At 58.0% G+C, this 9699-nt stretch overlaps 1 protein-coding gene across 1 annotated transcript; it reads right to left on the bottom strand.

Moving 5' to 3' along the window:
- Window positions 1–329: 329 nt before the first annotated feature.
- On the bottom strand, window positions 330–2382 carry VOLCADRAFT_96152 (uncharacterized protein; the record flags this gene model as incomplete). The annotated part of the gene is made up of 3 exons (XM_002955167.1): window positions 330–527; window positions 837–1995; window positions 2219–2382. The coding sequence occupies 3 exons, from the start codon at window positions 2380–2382 to the stop codon at window positions 330–332; spliced, it is 1521 nt and encodes a 506-aa protein (XP_002955213.1).
- Between the last annotated feature and the right edge of the window lie 7317 nt (window positions 2383–9699).

Genomic DNA, 9699 nt, shown 5'->3' with positions numbered 1-9699 from the left:
GCTATGCGGCCCCCCCAGGGGCTATCAATAAGGTGAAAATCAATGTGGAGGTTCCGGGTGCCCTGTAGCTGCAGGGACTTACGGGTCTGTCCCATGGGTCAAGAGAGCCAACGAACTCGCAGCTCTTGCCAAGCAATGGCGTCACGCGCCGAAGTGAAGGTCGTCCGCCGACACGTCTCCTCCTCAACTTCCGCATTCTCGCTGCCCTCACCTTCCCACCGCAGCCACGTAGCGCCCGCTCGATCAGAGCGCCGTGATGTAGGGCCCCTAATAACGAAAGGGCAGTCCAGGATGACATCCGGGCCCTTTTCGCAACGCCAGGCGGCCCCCTACGTATGGCCGGGACCTGGGTCAGCAGCTCCGGAACCCGGCAGCTCAGTGGACCTGAAGGGGAGGCCCCCCAGGAGCTTCAGGACCTCCATGCGGCCAAAGCAGCGGGCCCACTTCAGTGCAGCCTCCACCGCGCCGATGTCCCGCAGCCGATCTCGGTCCGCCTGAAGCAGCACCTTCAGTACATCCACATGGCTCTGGGGAACGTCGGGAAGGGGGAAAAGACGAACCACGAGCGAGTGAAGCTGATTGATGCCAAGGAAAGACTGCTGCGGCAGATGTTAAAAAAGCATAGCCAACAACCAGTCGGCGGTTGTGAAGAAGCCGGGGGGAGGGGGGACGTCGGGGGCAGGGAGGAGACGAGGGATACAAACTACGGGGAATGACAGGCTGGGAAATGTGTCATGTTCTATGAAAAACGAACAGCAAGCAAAGTTCAACTAGTTCGTCCCAGCCCCAAGAGCCCCAGTGCCAAACGAGACGGGCAGCTCTAGCCGCTCACTCACCCGGAATGCGGCTTCCTGGAGCGCCATGCCGCCCCGGAAGGTCGGGTCGGCGCCGTGACGGAGCAGCGCGCTGACCACATTGACCCTGTTGCTCGACGCAGCAGCCAGCAGTGCCGGGCCGAGGTGTGCGGAAAGGCCGGGTACGGCAGCCATCAGCCCATCCACTATTTGCGGGTGCGCCGCCGCCAGCAGCTCCGCGCCGCCGTCGGTGTCGACCTTGGCGCCGCGGTGCAGCAGCAACGCGACAGTAGCCGCATGGCCACCTTGTATCGCCGCCAGCAGCGGCGATGGGCCGCTGCGGCGGGGGGATATACTGCGCTCCCCCGGCCCGGCCAACAGGAGCATCAGTGGCGGCGGCAGTGGCGGCGGCGCCCCATACGTAAGGGATGGCATCAGCGGCAGGGCAGCCAAGTTGGGTGGCAGCGGCAACGGCTGCTTCCGCCGGGGCAGCGGCGGCGGCAACCGCGGAGGAAGCGGTACCACGCCGTTGAGGCCGCCGACCTGAACAGAAGTGCGAGGACCGCCGGCACCGCTGACCCCGGTATCACCGGCAATGGTCCCGCTCCCAGCGAAGGCACCGCCAGCTTTGCCGGCACCGGCGCCACCCGCTCCTTCATCATCGTCATCATCATCATCGTCGTCGTCATCACTGTCCCATGCTTTTGCGGCAGCGGCGGCCGCAGTGGCGGTCGGCGTCTTCGGATACTCGTCCCAGCGCCGCGGAGTCGCAACGGCGGCTCCACCACCGCCGCCGCTATCACTGTCACGGTAAAATTCTTCCGGATCGAACACCTTCGGCGCCGGCACAACCAAGCCTGCCGCTGGGGATCCGCCACCGCCGCCGTCACCATCGCCAGATATCATACCTGCTGCCAGCGGAAAAGGAGCGCGCAGCGGAGGCGGATACGGGGCGACCGCTCCAGGAAGATTAACGTTGCCGCCACCGCCGCCGCCACTAATCGCGGTCGGCCGTAACTTCCCAGGGTCTGGATCGGAGTGGGGGTTGGCGGGCGGCGGCGCCGCGCTGGGCCGCGGGACACTCCAAGACCCGAACATCGATGGAATCCTTCCTTCGTACGGCATAGCAGCAGCTGCAGCGGTTGCGCCATCAATGCGAGCTCCCGCGTCAAGCAGCACTTCGACGACGTCGGTATTGCCGCTGCACAAGAGCGCGAGGGACCACGAAGCGCGCCAGGTCAGGAAGAAGACCCAAGGTGTACGACACACAAGCATCACCGCACGCACACAAGTGCCGTACTCCTATGGGCAGATGCATTACTCGCATCATTACGGCAGCTGCTTCCTTCCAGCCCGTGACACAACCCTACACTCTTTCCCATTCCTGTATTGTCCCCCCTTTACAATGAGGGCCGTACACTCACTTGCGCGCCGCCTCGTACAGCGCGGAGTAGCCGTACGCCTCTGCGGCCTCTGGATCCGCGCCATTCGCCAGCAGCAGCCGTACGACTCTCCTGCGACCAGCTGCGCTCGCTGCCACTAGGGCCCTATCCCTGTCCCCCTCCCCCGCTCCGAGGGACAGAGCCATCGCTGCCATCAACACATGGCCCGCGGCGGAGGCGGCACAAAGCAGCCCCCCAACTAGCCGATGTAAAGCAACGGCACCGCCGTCGCCCCAACCTGGCAAAGAGACGGAGAGAAACACAGAGGAAAAATGGATAAGGATCGAGCTGTGCCGAGCGGAAAAGGAACGGGAAGGAGAGGCGCATCTGGGAGGCGCATTCGCTGCACGGAGCAGGACACACCATACATGACTGCTGTCGCTATCAGCTGATCCGAGAAGCAGCCAACCCGCCAGCGGTCGTCAAGATGTTCTTCACCCGGGCGGCTGGGGACGGATGGAGACGGATGCGTTGGCTAAACTACATGCTACAGGCAATGCCATTCTACAGATTGCTGGCAACTAGTTGGCTACGGGCGAGCCTGAGTGTGATCGTTAAGTGAGTTAACACAGCAAGCCATACCTATGGCAGCAGTGTCCTGCGACGTAACTGCAGGAATAGGTGGCAGGGGCTTCACGGCCACACCGCCGTCCCCACTGGCGGCCTCCACGGCCGCTGCCTCCGCAGCCGCAATGGCGGCGACGGTGGCCACGGCTGCGGAGGCGCTGTATTCCACGGCGGCGGTAACGACGGCTGTAGCAAAAGCGGCTGCAGCGGCGCCTTCCCCGGCCCGTGAGGCTGTTGCTGAAAGGACCAATACATGGCGCAGCGTAGCGGCTATATCCACGTCGCTGTGTACGGCGTGCCTGTTATTGGGGTGACCTGCGGGGCTGCCATAAAGATTAGCAACAGCGCCTGCAGGACCGTGATCCACCACGAGAGCGCGCGCCAGCAGTGCCGGAGAGGAAGCGACAGTGCGGTGAAATGCCCGAAAAGAAGTCGAGCAACCGGCAACGGTTGCAGATGTACGCAGACCAGCCCACGAAAGCACCGACAACCATATCTGCAAATATAAAAGGCAGGGCGTGTTGGAGGAGGAGGAGCAGCGGGATACGAAAACTTAGCATTTCGCCTGGAAGGGAAAAGACTGCGGGTGCGCTCAGATCACTGTCTCTATTAAAAAAACACTCAAGAATCATATGCAAGATTGAATAGCATTCACTTACCTCATTGGGGAGCTGTGCCGCCAACTTGACGGGACTGGAGGAACCTTGCGGCCGTGTGAAAGCGGGCCGAAGACCGAAGGCTATACGTGCAGTATTAAGTCTGTCTGCAGCGCAAGATGAGGTCATATATTCATCATCGGAAGCCCAGACGTGACACTCTTCAGCGCGAGTTAGGCTGTTCATGAAGAGTTCGACGAGCGGTATGGTTGGCGAACTGCTATCTGCCTGGACAGGACTGCAGAGCTGATGCTGCTGGTGTGATTAGGTTTTACGCTTCGTTATGTAGGTAGGCCAAGCGCTGCCGGTAAGCCGGGAAAGCCCGGAAGGGAGCCCCTCCTTCCAGTTGTATATGCAACACTCAGAACAGCAGTTGAGCTTTGACCTGTACCAGATCCCGAGGTTCCGCCGGTGGGCAGGTGGACATATGACAATTGACACCGTTAAGTTCGACGTAGTTGTCGGTAAGGATTCATACACGAAATGCAAGGACAATTTTTTCCCTGTAAATATATGTACAAACAGTGTACATAAACAAGCGTATTGGGACGGCAGCCACTGAGGACGTATTGTCGTGGCTTTTCCAGCGTGAAACAATCAACGTATCAACATTCTCTCAGCATTCGTCCGTGTGTGCATTAAGTAGCAAAGTTGCATTAAGTGGCCTTCCTCAACAAAAATGTAACGTCACGTAGCCTCGCCTCTGTACGGCGAGCATCCGCTGTACTTTGCAGACCCAAATATGTCCAGGATACGGGGAATCTCTCTACATTGTCTCGCTCCTCAGCGCATGCCTTCATGCAGATGGGCTGGCAGGGTCGATTATCACGTGGCCAGGTTGTACCTATCGGGCTGCGATAGCTCGACCCGAGAAACGAAGCGGCAACCTGAGACAAAATGAATAAACTGCGCAGCTGCAATCTATGCTGCCATTATGCTCCGCGGTCGCGCAGGATTCAAACAGCTGGCTTTATTGGCCCCAACGAGGTTGTAACGGGGTTGTAAGACGGGCTTTAACGACGGGCTTTTAACGGGTTTCAACGAGGGCGCGACCTCGGAGAGCCGTTCATAAAGAAGTGCTCAAGAGCCATACCTCTATACACCCCTGCTCGTCTTGCCACGATCCTAGGGGACGGGAGCGAAAGGAAAGGGGGGAGGGGAAAGGGAGTGACCTCTGGCCCGCGGGGAGGAGGGAAGGGAGGAAAGGCACTCTCTCCGCAATGGTTGAGGTGAAGAGAGATGGCCTGCAGGGAGAAAAGAGAAACCAGAGCTGCACGAAAGGCAGGACGGTCAAGGCTGCAAGAAGACGAGGAAAGTAAGGGACTCAAAGGATTGGGCACCTAGTATCCCAAGTGACATGTACCCGGTGTCCAACACCTGTTGCAGCACCCGACCAGTCCACTCACCCCTAGCGCGCTTGCTCTACAGCCCAGCAGTTTTGCAGGGCCCTGGATTGACCGACGCGCGCCCCATGTAATCATCCTACGAGGGTGCATCCTAGTGGGGTTCCTTGACCCGTTGCGTGCGAGCTGCTTCCTTCACCTGTTGCTGCTGCGCCTTCAACTCGAGCAACTTGGCAGCAAACTGAGGCGGTCCGGAAACACGAGCAGCATCAATCCATGAAGGCATCGCCCTACCGGCCGCACTCATTTCGTAATGCATGGTCATGCAACCAGTGACCCGTTCCACGGCTTGCGATGTCGCCCCCTGGGGCTGTACATGCACCGAGGCAACTGCTCAGCAATGGAGGCAGCAGCGGGAGCGACAGCAGCTGGGTCGAAATCGCTGTTGTTATCAAGACCTCTTCCAACACCGCCGTCAACGAGGTGGTGCTCACGACCTTGCTTGTACTGAGCTCATCCAGCATACCAAGTACCTCATGGAGGAGTGGAGGAATCACTGCAGGATATTAGCTGTGATACAGGCCCCCATCAGGACTGAGCGCTGCTGTTTGCTGCTGCAGTTCCTGCTGTCAGCATGAGGCCCGACTGTGAGGATAATACATAACTAGGACTAAAGAAGCTGAGGAAACCACCTCGGAGGGTGAATTTTTGGATGATGATAACCGTGAACGTGCGGCTATATCTCCAAACGTCCCATCGCAACGCACACCACGCAAGGTAACGCCAACTGCGTGTTGACTTGTTTCCGCCGCTAAAACAGGTCGTTCCCAAAACGCCGGGATGACCGACGGTGATGGCGATTGTGCCAATTGGGCCACGGAGATCGAGACCACTGCAGACTGATCCGGCTTACCAGCGCTGCGCTTCCCTCGGGGTCAACGGGGAACATCATCACGCACCGCTGCCGCTGCAATTCAGTCGGGGTGCCCATAAACGCCTAGATTTCCACGTCAAGCCACGCCCTGGCCCCTCATCTGCCGCAGAGGGCCTATGCTTCCCGGGGCTCCAGCTCGAATTTGGCACCGCGGAGCAACCCTGCCGTGGTGCTATCGACCGGTGCTACTGCCGTCCCTGCTGCCATGTATACTATCGTTCGTATCTATCGGTCTTGAGCTTCTGGACAGCTTCTGGACGCCTGTCAGGGGCTCGGCCCGGTTATTCGCGTGACTCTGTAGAAAGAATGCGTCACGGTAGCGACATCTTGAAGTTTGCCAAACCTTGCCGACGGCCAAAAGCGGCGAACGAGGCCATGGCCGCTCTGGTCTACTAAATGCTAATGCGGTTTATTCGGAATGCAGGCAACAAAATGGCCCAAGGCCGGCTGACGCGCGGCCGTGCAACCAACTGGGTTGGAGTCCGCCAAAACCGGTCACCGACGTGAACCTTGGCCAAAAAAGCAAGACAGTATTTGCAAACAGAGGAAACCCTGGTGATGAAAAGGGGCCGATAGCATCAGCCGCGCGGAGCACTCCACAACGTCTCTGCAGGCCTTATGCTTGTTTGATGAAACCCCGCTCCGAAACCAAACTTCGGAGCGAGGTCCTAAAACGCTGCATTCAGTTTGCCTCCGTTTCGCGGTTGAAGTATGACGCCTAAACAGGTGGAACTGCACCTCTCGAAAGGCACAATTGCAAAAGGGGCACGTGTGTTACAGGAGGTTACAAACACCCGACATATGTATTCGCACTTTGTCAAACCATGATTAACTTGCTGTGTCATGTTTGTGGGTGCTTGCATGCATTAACACGAATTTTATGCTGGAGCATTTCGCAGCCTTAGTGCTCGCGAACCGAAAATTGCAAGGCGTCCGCCTATGGAAGTCACGCTTCGTACTGCACTTTCCATTCCCAAGCCCACCTAACAAGGTGCATCACAAAGTCCGATGAATATGTGCATCATTGTTGAAAGGGAACCAGGCCGCTCCTAACAACTGGGAAGCGTAAGCTGACTTTACTGGCCGATATACTTGCGTAGGCACAGAAGATCGGGCTTTTCAATTCCAACTTAGACTTACAATGTTCATAAAATGGTCCGCTTAAATAGTCATATTAGCGCGCCATAACCTCACACGTAGAACCACAAGATCAAGCTCCACTAGCTCCGAAGTTACGACATGGTCTCAGAAGCGCGAGCTAACGAACTGCAAAACCTTACACACTCCCCTCCTTAAAAACAAGCACCGTCCTCGGTGCGAAAACGTCACTAAGCGGCCATAGTCGTGCGCCTCTCCGATTCCCTGAACGAAATCGGTACCAGGCTAACGAGGGGAAGGCAAAAGGGAACCGGAGTCAAGGCAAAACCTTCCCCGCACTGGATACCGGCCTAAAATGTGGCGCACGACTCCTACCATATCCGGCTTAAGAATCCGGAGATACACAAAAGCTGCTACGAAAACGACTTAAATGACTACACGGAACCCAAATACCCAGACGCGAACATACACGTGAAATGCAGTATAACACTGACGTTGAACTGACTGGTGTAATCTACTGGCAGGAACAGAACGAAGACGCACAGACATATTGAATACACATGATGACACACACACACATCCAGCCGCAGCTCTATTCTGCTAAGAACTGTACGATCCTTGGGGCATGCTCCGGGAACTTGGCTCTGAACCACGCATAGCGATCTGATAGCCTGAACGCGGTCCAGCTTGGGCTCCTCAGGAAGGCACGAAGCGCTGGCAGGTTGTGCACGTCGTCGTATGGTTCCCATGAGGGGTCGCGTTTACTACTTGCGGACCACTGCACGAGGAACATGACGGACGGGCGTGCGCGCTTGTTATACCCTAGTCGAACAGCTGTAACAACGGTATCTGCACTGTCATAGGGGGATTCTAGTGCACTAGGGGCCGCAGGTGGAGGTGGTGGGCGGCCGGGGAAGAGCGCTGGGTCGTTGTCCGTCCATGGGAGAAGGCGGCTGATGTGGAATACTGGATGCAAGCGGCCGAGGGAGGCTGGAAGGTGAAGGCGGTATGCAACTGGAGAAATGACGGAGGAGATGAGGAAAGGGCCGAGGTAGCGAGGGTGGAGTTTTGGGGAGGGGTAGGTCGGCAGGGTGAGGTGTTCTGTGGACAGTCAGACGCGATCGCCAACTTTGAAGGTGATGGCGAGGCGATGCTGGTTAGCTGCTGCAGCGTAGCGGGTTTTGGCGGCTTGGATTTCGCGGTTGATGGTGGCATGGATGTCGCTCATACGCTGCTGTAGTTCTGTAGCCTGCGGGTGAGAGGAAGGTGAAGCGGCTTGGGGGCCGTGGAGGGATATGGGAGTGCGCGGGTGGTAACCGTGATTGGCGTAGAATGGTGTCATGCCGGTGCTTGCGTGGGTGGCGTTGTTGTAAGCTGCTTCGGCGATCGGAAGGTATGATGCCCAGTTGTCCTGCATAGGTTGGATGTAAGCGCGGAGGATCTGTTCAATAGTGCGATGTGTTCTCTCGGTTTGACCGTCAGTTTGTGGATGGTAGGCGGAGGAGATGTTAAGGGACGTGCCAAGGTGCTCCCAGAAGGTGCGCCAGACGTCGGACATGAAGCGGGAATCTCGGTCTGAGACGAGGGTTGTTGGAAGACCGTGTAGACGGTAGACATGGGTGAGGAAGAGTAGGGCGGTGTCGTGGGCGGTGGTGGTCTTATTAGTGAGTGCGAAGTGGGCTTGCTTGGTGAACATATCGATGAAGGTGAGGATTACGGTGTAGGTGCGGCCGTCTAAACCTTTAGAGGGCGGTAGGTCGGTGATGAAGTCGAGAGACACGTGTGTCCAGGGTTGCGTGGGAGTGGGTAGCGGGTGGAGGAGGCCAGGCGGAGGCTGGGTGGATGGCTTGGTGCGTTGACAGATGGGGCAGGACTTGACGTAGGCTTTGACGGTGCGGGCCATGTAAGGCCACCAGTAGCGGGTTGATATCGCGGCGAGGGTGCGACGGAAACCAGGATGACCAGAGTAAGCAGCATCGTGGAATTCGTGAAGTAGGCGGCGGCGTAAGGATGGGACGTTAGGGATGGCGATGCGGTTGGCGAAGTAGAAGAAACCGTCTGGGGAACGTTGGAGGTAAGGCTTGGTGGTTGTTGAATTGGAGTACATGGGGTCGGCGGTGTATCCGAAACGGATGTCATCTGCGAGGCTGGGGTCTGGTACGACATGAGCTGCGATGGTGAAACAGGCATGATGAAGGGCATGGTTGGCTGCGACGTCGACGGGTGGTGAAGTGGAGGGCCAAAGCGGGGGAGGAGATGGAGATGTAATGGAGGTTAGGTTTTCTGCTGATGTAGTGGGAGGTGAGGGACTGGGGTCAGAGGGCTCTGGGTTAGGGGCTGGGCTGACCGGGAAGCGGGAGAGGGCGTCGGCCATGTTTTGAGGGCCGGGGCGATAAGTGATTATGATGTAGCCTTGGAATGGGGCGAGGAGCTGAGCCCAACGGGCTTGACGACGAGACAGGTCCTTTTGTGTGAAGAAGCGTTGCAAGGTGTCGTGGTCTGTGCAGAGCGTGAAGGGGCAGCCTTCGAGATAGCACCGAAACTTACGCACTGCGTGTACGACAGCAAGCAACTCCAGCTCGTGGATGGGGTAGTTGGCTTCATGACGGCTGAGCTTGCGGGACTCGAACGCCACGGGATGTAGGGCGCCGTTGCGTTCTTGAAGGAGCACAGCGCCAATGCCGAGGATGGAGGCGTCGGTATAAAGGGTGAAGGTGGCGTTGGTGCCGGTGTCTGGGATGATGAGAGCTGGGGCTGACATTAGGGCGTCACGGAGGGCATGGAAGGCGGCGACGGCGTCGGCGGGTAGGGTCTTGGGGAAGGGCTGGGTTGTTTTGGTGAGGGTGGTAAGAGGAAGGGTGATGC

This window comes from Volvox carteri (genome assembly GCF_000143455.1).
Source record: "Volvox carteri f. nagariensis unplaced genomic scaffold VOLCAscaffold_49, whole genome shotgun sequence".
Lineage (NCBI taxonomy): Eukaryota > Viridiplantae > Chlorophyta > Chlorophyceae > Chlamydomonadales > Volvocaceae > Volvox > Volvox carteri.
The sequence above is the reverse complement of the archived record's forward strand: the minus strand, read 5'-3'. Positions and strand labels throughout refer to the sequence as shown.